Below are 16434 nucleotides of genomic sequence, written 5' to 3'. Positions count from 1 at the left end.
GCCCGCCCTGCCGGAGCCCCAGGTCCGGGGGCGGAGGGGAGCGCCGCTGGGGGGGGGGGTTGGACGGGCGGGGCGCGGGGGCCATGTGCGAGCGCGATCGGGAGGCGGGCGGTGGGGCGGGCTCCGGGCGGGTCCGGCTCCAGGACCAGCGCGGGTCACAGTTGGGACCGGGTCGAGAGCCAGACGGGGTTAGGGTTCGGGCGGGATTCAGCGTTCAGGTCTTAGTGCGTCGGCCTGGGACAGGGGCCGGTTCTGGCTCGGGCTGCAGGTCCTGGCCAGGGTCAAGCTTGGGCCTTAGGTCCAGTCCCAGGGCAGGGTTCAATCCGGCATCTGGAGCTAGTCGAAGTCCCAGGGGCGGCCCGGGGTGGAAGATAGGGAGGGTTCCCTGTCGGAGAAGGGGCTTTGAAGACCACGTGGGGGCGCTCAAAGGGGCCTTGGGCCACCCTCCTCTCTGGGTCAAAGGTCATCGCACCGGCGGGGGAGAACTTCCTCCTCCTTGGCGCTCCCCATTTACTTCCTGATAACCTGATAGAGGTCCCCCGCGGGCGGAGGGGGAGGTGAGGCGAAGCAACTTTAGGCAACTTCCCGTAGGTGTGCGCAGGTTGGGGGGGCGGGGCGCCCCAGAGGTAGAGGATTCTGCGGCAGCGGGAGTGTAAGAGTGAATGTACTGGCGGGGCTGGGGCTGGGGGTGGGGTGGGGTGTAAGGAGGTGGAGCTGCGTCCGCCGTGGGCATGGGATTGGCATGCTTGGGCAGGAGGGGCGGTGTGTCAGGCTCTGAGTGTGTTTCCACAAGGATCTATGCCAGTGTGTGTCAGTGTGGGGGGCATGGTGAGTGGGGAGTGTTTGGGAGTGAGTGTGCGTGATTGTGAGTCTTGACTGTGACTTTGCTTATGGGTTGTGAACTTTGGGGGGAGCGTGTGAAGACAAATGGGAGCATGTGTGAGAGGTGGGATTTGGGGAAGGCCATGTGTGAGGCTTGCGAGTGCCCAGTAGCCAGTGAGCATGTGTGAGCGCGTGAGGATACCTAGAACCCAGGTTAGTGGGAGTGTGTGTGAACCTGCACTTGGGAGCACACCAGCTGCCCTTGTGTGCCTCGTGTGCGCTTCTGAATGGAGGATACCCAGGTGAGGGGAGATCTTCGAGGTCCCCAACATCTGGAGAGAACTAAGAGGTATCCTCCTGGCTGGGGATTCCAGAAGGTGTTGGAAGATTGCCTGGGGACTGAAATTACGCCACTTCCTGGCCTCCGGTGGGAGTAGGGAGTTTCCAGGCCTCCTCCAGGATCCCAAGTGGGAGACCTTGCTGTCAGTTACTGGCCCTGGAGACTTTGGAGACTCTGTTCCCATAGCAACAGCTGGAAGTGGGGGGGTTTCATGGGCAGCCCCTTCCTTGGACTCTGCCCCCCTTCCCTCCCTGTCAGTGAGCCCGGAAGCCTGGCCCCAGGCCGGGGGTTGGGCAACGAGGGTGGCACTGTGTCTCCATCCCCCATCCCAGTGTCTCCCTGTGACCTGACAGGTCTCTTCCTGCAGGTGACCAGCGCCATGTCCAGCCAGGTGGTGGGCATTGAGCCTCTCTACATCAAGGCAGAGCCAGCCAGCCCCGACAGCCCAAAGGGTTCCTCGGAGACCGAGCCCGAGCCCCCAGTGGCCCTGGCCCCTGGCCCAGCTCCCACCCGCTGCCTCCCTGGCCACAAGGAAGAGGAGGATGGGGAGGGGGCTGGGCCTGGCGAACAGGGTGGTGGGAAGCTGGTGCTCAGCTCCCTGCCCAAACGCCTCTGCCTGGTCTGTGGGGACGTGGCCTCTGGCTACCACTATGGTGTGGCATCCTGTGAAGCCTGCAAAGCCTTCTTCAAGAGGACCATCCAGGGTGAGCCCCCAGCCCACTCCTGCACCCTTTGCCCTCCAGGCCTAGCATCCCCCAGCGGGTGCGGGTTCCTACTGCAGACCGCTGCAGTACAACTTGGGGTTCCCAGGTTCCTCTGACCTCCTAGGCGTGCCACTTTGCTGAGAAGTTAAAGCCCCCAGGATGAGCTGATAGACTGGAGGTGGGACTTGGGAGAGGACTCAGGAAGCCGCCTAGGTTTCTGGGTAATGTAGGCCTAGCATTTACCCTGGTGGCTCAGAAGAATGTGAGGCAGTCTCTGCCTGCCCCAAAACGCCGTTCTAGCATCTGGCGGCTGCTCACCGCTCAGCAGCATAGAACATCCCCTTTTGGTGGATTTGCCCAAAGTAGCGGCAGCAACAGGGCAAGTGTTTATGGGTAACTGAGCGGCGATATCATGGTCCCGCACCCGACTTTAAAAAGACCAGTAGGTAAAACATGCCTGCTGCTAGTACTCGCTGAATGTGTCTCACTCTGGAAAACAGCAGAACATGAGTGAGCAAGATGGAGATGTAACACGCGTCACTTGAGATGGGCCTGTTAACACTCTTATGGAAATCACTGGTTCCTTGGGCGCAATAACGTGTACTTCCGGGAACATGTCTTGAGTGCCTACCCTACGCCAGGCCCTGTGCCCTCCTCTGTTACTCCCCTGGCAACCCAGAAGGTGCCAGCACTGGGACCCTGGTGGAGGCCCAGGAAGATTTTAAAAACCTTGTTCAAGTCCCACAGGTAGAAAAAGGCAGACCCGGGATTTGAACTTGGGTCTGAGTTAGGTCCAGAGCTGACTGCTGCCTCTGCTTGTTTCTCATAACTGAACTTCGGACAGAGGGCTCGCCACTGATTGTGACATTCCAATGGGCTTTGATTTGGCCAAAACCCGCTGCTCTAAAGCCACTTGTGCTCCCTTCTGGTTCTGAAGGCCGGTGAGCGAACAGGGTCTACCCACCCGGGCACCTTGCATTCTCTGTTGACTCAGTTGACAAATCTTTATTGAGCATCAGCCTTAAATAGCAAGCAATTATTAAAAAAAATTTGTTCTAATGATTATTTTTGCAAGACAGCATGTGCACGCGTGCGCGTGCACACACACACACACACACGAGTCGGGTGGGGCAGGGAGAGAGGGAGACACAGAATCCAAAGCAGGCTCCAGGCTCTGGGCTGTGAGCACGGAGCCTGATGCCGAGCTCAAACTCACAAACCATGAGATCATGATGCTTAACCAACTGAGCCACCCAGGCGCCCCAACAGCAACCCTTTATGGGGCATTTATTGAGCACCGCTAACCCTGCTGCATGTATCACCCCCATATTCCCTTGAGTGCTCGCTGGCCATCTTTGTAGAAAGTTCTGTGTTCATCCCAGTTTTATAGATGGAAGAACTGAGGGGTTGAGGGCTTAGGTGCGGGACTTGCCCGGGTCACTCAGAGAGCTTCACTGAGGAGGTGTCTTGAGCTGTTCGCGCAGGCCTGGATATAGGGTACTGGAGAAAGCACACCAGGGGAAGGAAGGTGCGTGCCAAGGGCGTGTCGTTCGGTCCCTGTGGTAGCCCTGTGAGGCCGGGAGGGCCACCATGCATTCATTCAGCCAATCATCAGGACCTGCACTACATGCCAGGCCCCGTTCCTAGCGCTTGGCAGTCTTGGCCCTGAAGGAGCAGACGCCAAAGTGGGAAGACAGATGATGAAGATAAGCTCATGTGCGGCTCGGGCGGAGAACTGCGGAGACACCGGCAGGGGCACGCGGCGGAGGCCTGCAGAGGGGCCCCCGACGTCTCAGAGCGAGGCCAGGGAAGGCCTCCCTCGGGTGACGGCACAGAGAGCTGAGGGTGCTGAGGGAGCAGCTTGCCCTGAGGCAGGGGCCCCTTTGCCGAGCACTGAGGTGGCTGGGGCAGAGCAGAGGGCGACAGGGATGAGGTTAGAAAGGTTAAAAAGGAGGGGAGCTCTAGGCGTCGTTGGCCTCAGGTTGGCTTTAACTGAGAAGGGAAATCATCGGGGGCTTTTGAGCAAAGGAAGGAAGGGGTTGCCTCACGATCACTGAAGGAGAAAAAGGAGGAGACCAGCACGAAGGGAGATGATGGTAACTCCGGTCAAGGACGGAGGTGGGTCCCAGGGCAGGATGGGTCAGCTTCTGGACACATTAGGAGATAAAGCTGGCCCGGCTCTGTGATGATGGGGCTGGTGTGGGTGTGAGAGGAGAAGCCAAGATGTTCTCTGGATTTCTGCTTGAGGACCTAGACAGATGGAGCTGCAGGGTTGGGGAGTGGTAGGTCCTGGGCTCCTTCTAGGACAGGCTAAGTCTGCAGTGCCTTCTAGAACTACGAGATGTTGGGGAGACAGTAGTAGAACAGGAGTCTAGCATTCACGTGAGTCTTCTAGAGATAGAAATTTGAAGGCCCACGACTGGTGAGCTCACTATGGAATCTGGGTCCCAGGGGCCAGGGTCCAAGGCCAGCCCTGGGGTTTTCCAACGGAAGGAGTGTGGGCCAATCCACAGAAGCCACAGAGCAGCCAAAGAGATGGAAGGGAAACCAGGAACGTGGCATTCTAGAAACAAAAGAAAAAGCGTTCAAGGGTCTGTAGGAGCAGGACGTGACACGCAGGCATGAGGTGCTCCTGTAGGCCGAGGAGGATGCGGACGAGAATGGAGCGCGGGACAGAGCGCTGCAGAGGCCTCTGCTCTCTCCAGCCCTGCGCTTGCTCGGGGTGAGGCAGGGCTCTCCTGTCCTCTGGGCCCCGCGAGGCCGCCACTCGAGCCCTGCCTCTTTCTGGCAGGGAGCATCGAGTACAGCTGTCCGGCCTCCAACGAGTGCGAGATCACCAAGCGGAGACGCAAGGCCTGCCAGGCCTGTCGCTTCACCAAGTGCCTGCGGGTGGGCATGCTCAAGGAGGGTGAGCACTGGGCAGGGACCCGGGGGCCTGGGGCCGGGGGTGGGCAAGGCCTGGGGAAGTTCTGGTGGCCTCAGCTGGGCAGGCGGGCTCTGTAGACCGAGTCACCCCCCAGTCCCGCGGACACAGCCCTGTCCTATGATTCAAGGAGTTCGTCTGGACCGTGTCCGGGGAGGGCGGCAGAAGTACAAGCGGCGGCCGGAGGTGGACCCACTGCCCTTCCCGGGCTCCTTCCCTGCTGGACCTCTGGCAGTAGCTGGAGGCCCTCGGAAAACCGGTGAGAGCTGGAGGTCCCTGGAGCTCTAGGGTTTCGGTGGGGCCGGGGCACGAGAGGCGCATTAGGTGTCTAGTCTCCCAGAACAGCAGTTACGAATCTTGGGCCTCGGGACCCCAAGTTTTCCCTTCGTCCATGCACATTTCCCAGAAGTATTTTTGAAACTACCTTTTTTTCATCAGTCCCCGAGTAGCACAGCTGGGCACAGGGTAAAGATTTTCTGACACTCAGAACTTGTCCGTGGACTTGCTTTCCCTGGGAAGGAGTGAGAGCCCTTCCTGGAGAGAGGTGTCCCAACACGGGCTGGCCAGTGGCTCTTCAGAAGGCCATCGGGGAAGGAGTTCTGGGAAGATGCTTGACTCCGCAGGGGCCTGCCAGGTGAGGAATTCGAGTGCCTCTTCCAACTGTCCCTGCAGCCCCGGTAAATGCCCTGGTGTCCCACCTGCTGGTGGTTGAGCCTGAGAAGCTGTATGCCATGCCCGACCCGGCGGGCCCCGATGGACACCTCCCAGCCGTGGCTACCCTCTGTGACCTCTTTGACCGAGAGATCGTGGTCACCATCAGCTGGGCCAAGAGCATCCCAGGTAAAAGGGGCCAGGTGACGTGGGGTTTCCCTGTGGGACGAGGATCTGATGAACTTGGCTCAGTCAGGTCTGCTTCCCACTACCCTCCAGGCTTCTCGTCACTGTCCCTGTCCGACCAGATGTCAGTACTGCAGAGCGTATGGATGGAAGTCCTGGTGCTGGGTGTGGCCCAGCGCTCACTGCCGCTGCAGGACGAGCTGGCCTTCGCCGAGGACCTGGTCCTGGATGAGGAGGGGGCACGAGCAGCCGGCTTGGGGGAGCTCGGGGCCGCCCTGCTGCAGCTGGTGAGGCGACTGCAGGCCCTGAGGCTGGAGCGGGAGGAGTATGTCCTGTTGAAGGCCCTGGCCCTTGCCAATTCAGGTGAGTCCAGGGCAGGCTGTGACAGTGGTCTCTCTGAGGCCCTCCTTGAGTTTGCAACTCCAATGGTGGCCGGGTCTCCTCTTGCAGACCAGGAAAAGTGGGGCTTAGGGAAGAACAGTGACTTGTTCAAAGTCAAAAAGAAGGCAAGGGCAGGCCCAGGAGCTGCACGTAGTATTCTGAACTCTAGTGTCACCCTTACAAGGGAAAGTGAGCCATTTAGTGGGAGGGAAGGTGGGGAGGACAAGGGGTGGCCATAGTTGGGGGGCTAGAGGATAGGAGCGTGGGCCCTGGCTCATGGGCAGAAGCAGGGAGTTGGTGCCCCAGTCAGCCACTCTAATCTGTCCCTGGCTTCTCAGGTCCCATGCAAGCAAAGGTCCCCATGCAGGTGTTGGCTCTGGCCTTCCTGGAGGTGGCCCACATCAGCCACGTTCTCCCCATTCCTTGCAGACTCTGTGCACATTGAGGATGCCGAGGCCGTGGAGCAGCTTCGAGAAGCTCTACATGAGGCCCTGCTGGAGTATGAAGCAGGCCGGGCGGGCCCCGGAGGGGGTGCTGAGCGGCGGCGGGCGGGCAGGCTGCTGCTCACGCTTCCGCTCCTTCGCCAGACAGCGGGCAAAGTGCTGGCCCATTTCTATGGGGTGAAGCTGGAGGGCAAGGTGCCCATGCACAAGCTGTTCTTGGAGATGCTCGAGGCCATGATGGACTGAGGCAAGGGGGTGGGCATGGGTGGGGGTGCTGGCAGGACCCGCCCAGTATGGGGTCAGCCCCAAGGGGGCAGAGCTGGGGTCTGGACAGTGCCACAGCCTGCTGGCAGGGCCAGGCAATACCATCAGCCCCTGGGAGCAGGCCCTACGCCCTCCCCTCCCCGCTCCCAGGGGGTCTCAGAAGCTGGGAACGTGTGTGTCCAGGTTCTGGGCACAGTGCTGCCCCTTGCAAGCCATAACGTGCCCCCACGGTGTAAGGGGGCCTTGCGGAAGCCATAGGGGGCTGCAGGGGATGTGTGTGTTGGGGGGCAGAAGCCTGATCTCAGGGAGGGAAGGGAGTGGAGGCCACAGTCTCCCAGTGGGTGATGCTTTTGCTGCTGCTTAATCCAACCCCCTCTCCAGAGCAGAGGGGGATTTGGAGAGCAAAGGCCCCTGCCCCCTTCGCTCCTCTCCTCATTTGCATTGGGCATTACTGCCCCCCCCCCTTGAAGCAATAACTCCAAGCAGGCTCCAGCCCCTGGACCCCTGGGGTGGCCAGGGTCCCCCTGCCCCCATCAGCTCCCACCCGGCCTCCTCAGGGGGGAGGGAGAGCACTGCCTCTATGTCCTGCGAAGCAATAACACTATATTTATTTTTGGGTTTGGCCAGGGAGGTGCAGGGACATAGGGCAAGCCTGGGCCCAGAGCCCTTGGCTGTACAGAGACTCTATTTTAATGTATATTTGCTGCAAAGAGAAACCGCTTTTGGTTTTGAACCTTTAATGAGAAGAAAAAAAAATATATCGAGCTCAAGAATACTGTGTTTCGCGTACATCACTGGGTCAAGGGTTGGGGAGACACACGACCTTGAAAACAGGGATATACCTAAGCAAAATATACACGGTTACAGAACGAAAAGCTGGCGACTGGCAAATTAAGTCTCGGTTTCCTCATCGCTCAGCAGCATGTTGGGGATCCCACGACTGATGGGAAACAGACGTCCAGACTCTGGGCACTGCAGGGTGCCCTCCAACACATCCACCTGCGGGGAAGCGGGGTACAGAGTTGAGCACCGGCAGCCTCTGCCCCACTGTCTGGCCAGGGAGACGGGCGGCGGGCAGGGTCTCACCTCCAGCAGCACGTGGTGCATCTTCTTCAGAAACTTCTCGTCATGCTCATACCCTTCAATCGGCTCTTTGGGTACCTCGACCAGGTGCAACTGTGGGCAAAGACCTAAATCACTTCTGGGCATGCCGACCCTTGCCAGGCTCCCCAGCCTGCGGGGAGACCAACCCCGCACCCCCCAACTCAGAGCGAGTTTGTGCGTGGGGGAGGGTCCTCACGGTATCCGCCGCCTCCAGAAGCGCCGCCCACTCCACCTTGGGTATCATACGCGCTACGAATTCGGGGTTGAACTCCACAGGGTTGATGCGGACCTCGGTGGCCTGCGGGGCGGAGTTTTGTTAGGCGGGGACCGGAGCCTGGCCCCCCAGGAGGCGGGCGCGAGACTGACCCCGGTCGATACCTGGAGGCGCAGAGGGAAGCCACGGGGTCCCACCCCCCGCACATGCGAGCTCAGCAGATTGTGAGTGAGCAGCTTCATGTCGCCAAATCGGGCTCTCCCCAGGCCGGAGCCGGAAGAACTTAGAAACTCCGTAGTGTCACTTCCGGGGCCTCTCCAGTCTCTGTTCTATTGGACGGCTTGGAGGAGCGGAAGTGACGGACGTGCTGGAACTTGTGGTAGCCGACGAGGCGTTCGTAAAAGCTTGCTCAAATCACGCGCTCCTACCGGAAGCGTCTCGGCAGGAGATGGCTACGGCGCAGGCCCAGTGGTTTCCATTCGCTATAAATCATGCATCGTGCAAATCACATGTAAAACACCCGCAATGCAGGGGCCTTCGTTGAATGCAAAATAAACACGTTTTTCTCCTACGCTGGCGACTGACCCCGTCTCCCTCCCCTCAATTCCGGTTACGGAAAAGAAACACTGCAGGAATCCGTCAAAACAGCGGCACGCCCACCCTTGTATGCAAATAAGTTGCGCAACTGCCGGAATCTCCGCCCATTTACTCCTGCGCCGGTGGTCCAGCCCCAAATGTAAATAAGCCGAGAGTCCTAGAAGCTCCGCCCCTGCACAGGCCGCTACGCCTGCGCAGTGGAGGAGCCTCGCTGGGGGCGGGCGAAGCCGAGGCTCCGCCTCTCGCGGGGTCCCGCGGGAGCACCTAGCGCCAGGCCCCGCCTCCTGTGGCGGCTTGGACTAGGGGGCGGGGCGGCTGTGGCCGCTGCTGTGAGCATGCACTTGGCTGGGCTGCATCTTCTAGGTGGCAGGTCGGGCTCGGCTCTCGTCCGCGCGACTGCCGTCGGGTCCGCTGCATCGGCAAGGGCGAGAGCAGAAGGGTACCGGCAACGAGGAGGGGAGTGGACGCTTGGAGGGGCCTCCGGTTTCAGAAGCGCCGCCTCAGCTATGGCCCCAATCAAGGTGACCGCTGGCCGGGCTCTGCCTGACCTCCCCTCCCGCCCGTCTTCCCAGTGATCTCCGTCCCGCTGGTCAGGAGGAGAATCACCCTCTTTCCCGCCCTCCGGATCGCTGCCTGCCGCGCTGGACTCTCTTCCCGCAGTTCTCCCTCATCCTCTCAGCGAGACCCCGTGCGTGCCCCATTTCCCCCCCACCTCGTCCCCTTTTCACTGCCTCCCTGCGACACTCCGTGATGGGTCTCCACCATTTTCAAGCGATTGACTACCATGGCCTCCTGCGCCTTCTGGAACCGTCTCTTTGCCCAGGGCCCCCTTTCAACCGCCATCCATGTCCCCAACCCCCTCCATACCCTCTTGTACGTTTTTGTTATATTGCTGAGCATCGTTCTTCACCACATCGTTTGAAACGAGTGTTTTCTCTGAAAGCCATTATTGTGCCTCTTCCATTCCACTTCTCCCGTGGCTAATTCCTGGCCTTCTGCCGAGAGTCTTTCACCCCCTCATCTGGAACCATCCCCTGCTCCTTGCACCCCGCCTTTCCCCTCCCACACTCTTCTGAGACCTCCTCTTCCTCCTGCTGAATCTTACTCCCAACCCCTGATCTACCCTTCTTTTGCTTGCCACCTCTGGCTCCGTGAGGCCCTCACACACTCCCAGGTAGACTGATCCATCCCTTTTGAGAGATTCCTTTTTTAAAAAACGTTTATTTATTTTTAAGAGAGAGCGAATCCCTAAGCAGGCTCCCCGCTTTCAGCGCAATGCCCCAGTCAGGGCTCAAACTCACAAACCCTGAGATCATGACCTGAGCCGAAATCAAGAGTCTCACGCTTAGAGGCGCCTGGGTGGCTCAGTCGGTTGAACGTCTGACTTTGGCTCAGGTCATGATCTCACCGCTCCTGGCTTCGAGCCCCCCATCAGGCTTTGTGCTGGCGGCTCAGAGCCTGGAGCCTGCTTCCGATGCTGTGTCTCCCCATCTCTCTGCCCCTCCCATACTCATGTTCGGTCTCTCTCTGTTTCTCAATAATAAATAAATGTTAACAACAAAAAGAGTCCCACGCATAACAGACTGAGCCACTCTGGCTCCTGGGGAGATTCCTTTCATTTTATACTCCCCTCCCAACACCCCCCCCCCCCCCCCCCCCCCCCCCCCCCCCCCCCCCCCCCCCCCCCCCCCCCCCCCCCCCCCCCCCCCCCCCCCCCCCCCCCCCCCCCCCCCCCCCCCCCCCAGTCCCCACCGAAACTTTCCTACCTTCCGCCACCCTCCCTTTTTCTCTTCCTGAGAGCTGGGTGCTCAGTCCTGGCAGGGGTCGTCTCCCTCCCAGTTGCCAGGTCTCCTCACCCCCAAGTGGAGCCCCTGCCCCTCCTCCCCTGCCCATTTATCCCACTTCTTTCTGGTCAGAAGACTGGGTTGTTTACTCAATCCCTTGCAACACCCAGAGAGGCCACCTCTCCCTTTTTCTGTTGTCACCAACAGGCTGGCAAAAGGAAGAGGGCCAGCTTGAAACCTGGAGGCTGTGGAGTAACCGGTAGTGGCGGGAGAGGGGAGGGTAGCAGGGAGGGACCTCTGGAAGCTTCGACAGGTTGGAACATTCCGACTCTTAGCAACTCTGCTGCACCAGGAGCAATTTCCAGGTCTGGTTTACCGCCTGTCCCTTGGCCTCCCTTACCCACCCCCTCATTCTCCAACTGCTTCCCTCCTTATCTAGTCAATCTTACCCAGTAACTTACCAAGTAACCAACTAACTCCTTCCCAAATCGTTCCCTCTAGGTGGGAGATGCCATCCCTTCGGTGGTGGTTTTCGAAGGGGAGCCTGGGAACAAGGTGAACCTGGCAGAGCTGTTCAAGGGCAAGAAGGGAGTGCTGTTTGGAGTCCCTGGGGCCTTTACCCCTGGCTGTTCCAAGGTGAGACCTGCCTTCCGGGGCTCCGCAATTGGAATCTTATGCACGTGTCTGTATCATTCAGATGTCTTCCACGCGGTGCTAGGGCAGCTTGCGACAAGAGTATGCAGATGATGTGACGGTTAAGAAGGACATCAGAGCTTTCAGAAAATCTGGGGAGGCTGTGAAAAGGCAGTGGTGCCAGGAATGTAGGAGAAAAGGGCTTTTTGTTTGTTTATTTATTTATTTTTGAGAGACAGAGAGAGACAGCGTGAGCAGGGGAGAATCAGAGAGAGAGGGAGACACAGAATCCGAAGCAGGCTCCAGGCTCTGAGCTAGCTGTCAGCACAGAGCCCGACGCGGGGCTCGAACCCACAAACCGTGAGATCATGACCTGAGCCAAAGTAAGCGACTGAGTCACCCAGGCGCCCCAGGGGGTTTTGTAATTAAATCCAACGTCTACTGCTGCTGACGGGCTCTATGGAAGGTACTTGGGACAGGGGTAAAGAAACCGTAGTTCTTCCATGGGAAGTTCATAGTGACCACAGAGCACTTAAGTTTGGATCCGAGCTTCCTTGTGGCCAAGGCAAGAAGGAAGTGTGGCTTACTTTCTTCTCATTGTTTGGCCAAAGGTGTTAAAAGAGGGAAGTGAGAGTGGCCTGGAGATCAAGAGTAGGCTGAGGAACAGAGGCAATTATCCCTTTGACCCTTTGTTTCCCCTCCTAGACCCACCTGCCAGGGTTTGTGGAACAGGCTGAGGCCCTGAAGGCCAAAGGCGTCCAGGTGATCGCCTGTCTGAGTGTTAATGATGTCTTTGTGACTGCAGAGTGGGGACGAGCCCACAACTCTGGAGGCAAGGTGAGGTGTGGGTGCTGGGGGTGGGGGTGGATCACGTGTGGGATTTGTCTTCTGACCTTTTCTTCCTCCTTAGGTTAGGCTCTTGGCTGACCCCACTGGGGCCTTTGGAAAGGTGAGTGCATCCCCATAATTCCCCACCCTAGAGGGTGGTCCCTCTGCCAGGCCTTGGATACAGGAACTTGGAGGCTAATTTGGGGAGCAGCTGGGTGCCTGTGTATGGTAGGGGGGCTCTTGGTCTGTTCTGGAAGTGTCTAAGTCTCGTCTCTGCCTTTTCTTTTAGGAGACAGATCTGTTACTAGATGATTCACTGGTGTCTCTCTTTGGAAACCGACGGCTCAAGAGGTAAAAGTGGGAGGGTCCCCGTGGGGTTTCCCCTGCCGCCCCTCCAGCCGCCCCTCCAGCCGCCCCTCCAGCCGCCAGGCCGCCGCAGCTGGCCCGGTCTCTCCTTCTGGCAGGTTCTCCATGGTGGTAGAGGACGGCATAGTGAGGTCCTTGAATGTGGAGCCGGATGGCACAGGCCTCACCTGCAGCCTTGCTCCCAACATCATCTCGCAGCTCTGAGGCCCTGGGCCCGACATACTCCTACCCTTTCCGGTTTCTCCTGCCCAGCCCCGGACAGAGGGCGCCCGTCCAACCCCAAAATGGGCTGCTTCCCTGATGGGAACTCTGGCCAAATTTCTGCAATAAACATTTCCGGTTCACATTTACTCCTTGATCGTGAATTTGCTGGTCTGGGGGAGGGCCAGGCCTTATGACAGTCACGCTTGTGAGGGTAGGGGGCAGGGGTGAAGGGGTGCTAATGGGGGACCCTGATTTAATTGAGAAGATAATCAGGGAGAGCCTTTTTTTTTTAATTTATTCAGAAAAATTTTTTTGAGAGACAGAGAGAGACCGCACGAGCAGGGGAGGGTCAGAGAGAGAGGGAGACAGAATCTGAAGCGGGCTCCAGGCTCTGAGCTGTCAGCACAGAGCCCGATGCGGGGCTCGAACCCACGAACCATGAGATCATGACCTGAGCTGAAGCCAGATGCTTAACTGACTGAGCCACCCAGGCGCCCCTAAAAAAAAATTTTTTTTTAATTTTTAAATTTATTTTTGAGAGACAGAGCGTGAGCAGGGGAGTCAGAGAGAAGGAGACACAGAATCTGTGGCAGCTCCAGGCTCTGAGCTAGCTGTGGTTTAGAGAGAGACAGCGTGAGCAGCGGAGGGTCAGAGAGAGAGGGAGACACAGAATCTGAAGACAGGCTCCAGGCTCTGAGCGATCAGCACAGAGCCTGACGCAGGGCTCGAACCCACAAACTGTGAGATTGCAACCTGAGCCAAGTCAGGTGCTTAACCAATGAGCTACCCACGCGCCCCTTGGCTGATCTTATTTAGATCCTAAGCCTCAGGGTAGGAGCTTTGGCTCGAGGCTCCCTCAAAGTGGGTGGAGCTTTAACCCCACCATTCTTGTAGATTCTGTTGAACCCCTCCCAGGAGCACCCTTACCCCAAAGAGGGCTCTTGGCACCTCGGGACCATCTGACTGGTAGGAAAGGGCACCGTCACTGGAGACAGTACCGGTTGAGTCCAGGAAGGCTTCCTGGGAGGGGCGTCTAGGTGAGCTGTGCAGGGAAGAAGATGCTGGGGAGGCCTGACCGGTGCTGGGTATGTGAGGCGGTGGAGGGCAGGCAGGCCACCGCTGTCTGCGGGCCCTGCCCTGAGGCTTCTGCCTTTGGACCCTGGGAAGCCTTGCACTTGGCAGCAGGCAGGGATTACTAGGCCCCTGTGGTGTTTAGGAGCTCATAGTCCTAAGGGGGGCACACCTGCATCTGCCTGGGTGGACGGTTACTGCCGTTATGGCTCAGAGACGTTAAGTGAGTGGGTCCAGGTCATTCAGCCACTTCAGAGGAGCTGGGATTTGAGCCAGTCGCTTGGCCGCAAGGCAGGCATGGGTGTGGCCTCTACTCTCCTAGGTGCTGCCTCACCCTGTTCCCTCCCTGGGGGGGCCCAACCCCAGAGCTGGCCAGGACAGGCCCTGAGAGGCTGGGGAGAGGTCAGGGAGGGGCCCTTAGGAGGGAACTGAGACTTCAGTGGGACTGAGGCTTCTGGGGAGGGAAGGAACAGCCCAGCCACCCCACCCCCCCCACATACACAGAGCACAGAGCAGCTGTGAGAGAGGACGAAGAGGGGGGAGACCAGGGGGGGTGAACCTTCTAGACTCTGGTAAGCAAGCTGCTTACCTTTTATCCTGTGGCCGCCTCAGGCCAGGGAAGTATTTCTGCAGGACAGGTGAGTTTCATACCTGGGCTCCCCTGCGGGCAGTGGAGGAGTCAGATTGGGGCCAGTGGGGGGCAGGGAGAGGCAGGCAAGGATCCATGATGGAGGGTGGCGGCAGGGAGGTGGGGGCTGGGACGCAGAGACCTGTTGGATGTTGAGAGGGAGGGCGAGTCCAGGGCACCACTGGCAGGAGGTCCGAGGGGCTGGGTGGTAGAGGTGGTGCGTGAAGGGGGCACTCGGCAGGGGGACCACCTCCCTCCCAGAGATGTCCCACCCATTCACCTTTGTCCCTTCAAATCCTGCATCTTGGGGCGCCTGGGTGGCTCAGTGGGTAAAGCCTCCGACTTCAGCTCAGGTCAGATCTCACGTTCGTGGGTTCAAGCCCCACGTCAGGCTCTGTGCTGACAGCTAGCTCAGAGCCTGGAGCCTGCTTCCGGTTCTGTGTCTCCTTCTCTCTCTGCCCCTCCCCCTCTCATGCTCTGTCTCTCTCTGTATCAAAAATAAATAAAACATTAAAAAATTAAAAAAAAATCCCACATCTTGCTGCCCCTTGGGGGTCATGGGCTGGGGCTGGGCAGGGGACCCACCTCCCCTCCAGATTACCAATCCCTCATTGACCTCCCCCTACCAAGCTCTGGCTCACAGCCCTGCCTTCGATGACATGACAGCAGAAAGGATCTTCCTCTTCCGGACCCTGTTTCTCTGAGTCTTCTCACACAAGTGAGGGTCTCCCGTGGCAAACCCACCCACGTGTGGCCCCGAGCCCCTGAGAGCCGCAGGGGGAGAGAGTATCCGGGTCGGCGGCTGGGCTCTCGGGGCCTCGCGCTGCGTGGGGTCACGGCTGGCCCTCGGCTCCCGCACAGACTGCGTCCCCTGTTTCTCCTCCCTGCCGCCCCGTGTCTCTGTTGTTGCCCCTCAGTGGCCTCTGCTTCCTTTGCCCCTGAGCCTCTCAATGGGGAAGACCTCCAAGAGGAAGTGTCCCCTCCAGGGGGTCCTGTTGCTGTTGGCTGGGCCTCTGGGGCTTCCAGGGCCACCTGCGGTCAGCATGGTGAGAATCAGGTGCCAGAGGAGGTGCGTCTCCGCTTGTGGGGTGGGGGCTGCGGGGTGACCTGTGAGACGCTCTGGGAACCCGAGGGCCTGATATTAACCGTCACGCTGGAAGAGCATCTGGTAGACCTTCACCTCCGGCCAGATGGACGTGTTTCAGGCCTGCAGATAAGGGCAGGGCAGGGCCGGCCTGGACCCGGCGTGCTGGAGGCCCCCTGCTGTACCTGTCAGGGCCGGGGGCCATGAGCTTCCCGGGCCCACCCAGCACATCTCCAGATAAAGTTCACCCACCTCTCCTGACCTTCCCAAGGGCACAGTTACCCTGAGCTGGAAGGTCAAGGGTGTTACTCAACGTCAGTGGTTCTGGCCTCTTCTAGTCAAGAGTTCCTTTTTTTTTAATGTTTAATTTATTTATGGGGGGAGGGGCAGAGAGAGAGGGGGAGACAGAATCCCAAGCATGCTCTGTATTAGTGCAGATCCCAGTGTGGGGCTCCATCCCACAAACCGTGAGATCATGACCTGAGCCAAACCGACGGAGCTGCCCAGGCGCCCCCTTGGATGAGCTGCTGAGAGCCGTGCCCACTTCCTTAGGGAATGCGCGTCTGCACATGTGTGTGTGCACAGATAGATACTATGTGCTTATTTTTAAAAATTTTATTTATTTTGAGAGAGAGAAGAAAGCAAGCAGGGTCTGAGGAGCAGAGAGAGAGGGAGACACAGAATGAAGCAGGCTCCAGGCTCTGAGCTGTCAGCACAGAGCCCGACGCGGGGCTCGAATCCACGAACTGTGAGATCATGACCTGAGCCGAAGTCGGACACTTAACCGACTGAGCCACCCAGGCGCCCCTCACCGGCCATGGTTTCGTCACATGGTCGTCCCAGCAGTGAGAAGAGGCTGGGATATGTGGACTTGACTCCAGGCTGCCATGTGCCTGACTGAAACGCCGAGGTTCTAACCACCAAAGAGAAAGGGAAAAGAGATTTGGAAGATGACAAGCAGAGGGGATCATGTCTGAGCACAGGGGACCTCGGGGGCTCCATGGCCTCCCGAAAGATGGTACCACATGTCTCCACTCCCCTCAGCCCTGGCAGGGACATGCGCTTAGCTGTCCCAGGTCTCGGTCTGGTCACTGCATAGCCCCAGTGACCCACCCCCCAAGGCTCCCACCTGCTCTCTGCAATGTCGGTCTCCACAGTCACCCCGACTCCCCAGCTTGTAGGTCCTCCTGCCTCTTTAGCATCTCCT

General features: G+C 58.9%; 3 protein-coding genes across 5 annotated transcripts; 2 read left to right on the top strand and 1 right to left on the bottom strand.

Moving 5' to 3' along the window:
* The first annotated feature begins 6 nt into the window (after positions 1-6).
* Positions 7-7487, top strand: ESRRA (estrogen related receptor alpha). 3 transcript variants are annotated; one of them, XM_029956150.1, is made up of 7 exons: positions 7-22; positions 1530-1866; positions 4658-4774; positions 4920-5048; positions 5462-5629; positions 5720-5989; positions 6437-7487. In XM_029956150.1, the coding sequence occupies exons 2-7, from the start codon at positions 1542-1544 to the stop codon at positions 6694-6696; spliced, it is 1269 nt and encodes a 422-aa protein (XP_029812010.1). In that variant the 5' UTR covers positions 7-22; positions 1530-1541; the 3' UTR covers positions 6697-7487. The 3 variants fall into 3 exon arrangements, with proteins under 3 accessions (XP_029812010.1, XP_029812011.1, XP_029812009.1); XM_029956151.1 differs by lacking the exon at positions 7-22 and adding an exon at positions 638-652; XM_029956149.1 differs by lacking the exon at positions 7-22 and having other exon boundaries at positions 734-1866.
* TRMT112 (tRNA methyltransferase subunit 11-2) lies at positions 7435-8489 on the bottom strand. Its single transcript, XM_029956153.1, has 4 exons — positions 8197-8489; positions 8015-8116; positions 7801-7890; positions 7435-7713 (listed from the first exon to the last, which is right to left on the bottom strand). Exons 1-4 carry the CDS (start codon positions 8272-8274, stop codon positions 7606-7608), a joined length of 378 nt encoding a protein of 125 aa, XP_029812013.1. The 5' UTR covers positions 8275-8489; the 3' UTR covers positions 7435-7605.
* On the top strand, positions 8273-12590 carry PRDX5 (peroxiredoxin 5). Its single transcript, XM_029957395.1, has 7 exons — positions 8273-8326; positions 8791-9150; positions 10915-11049; positions 11752-11883; positions 11957-11995; positions 12164-12225; positions 12339-12590. Exons 1-7 carry the CDS (start codon positions 8273-8275, stop codon positions 12442-12444), a joined length of 888 nt encoding a protein of 295 aa, XP_029813255.1. The 3' UTR covers positions 12445-12590.
* Positions 12591-16434: the final 3844 nt, after the last annotated feature.

The sequence above is a fragment of the Suricata suricatta genome, chromosome 11 (assembly GCF_006229205.1).
Source record: "Suricata suricatta isolate VVHF042 chromosome 11, meerkat_22Aug2017_6uvM2_HiC, whole genome shotgun sequence".
Lineage (NCBI taxonomy): Eukaryota > Metazoa > Chordata > Mammalia > Carnivora > Herpestidae > Suricata > Suricata suricatta.
Note: the sequence above shows the minus strand (reverse complement) of the source record. Positions and strands in the feature narration are given on the sequence as shown.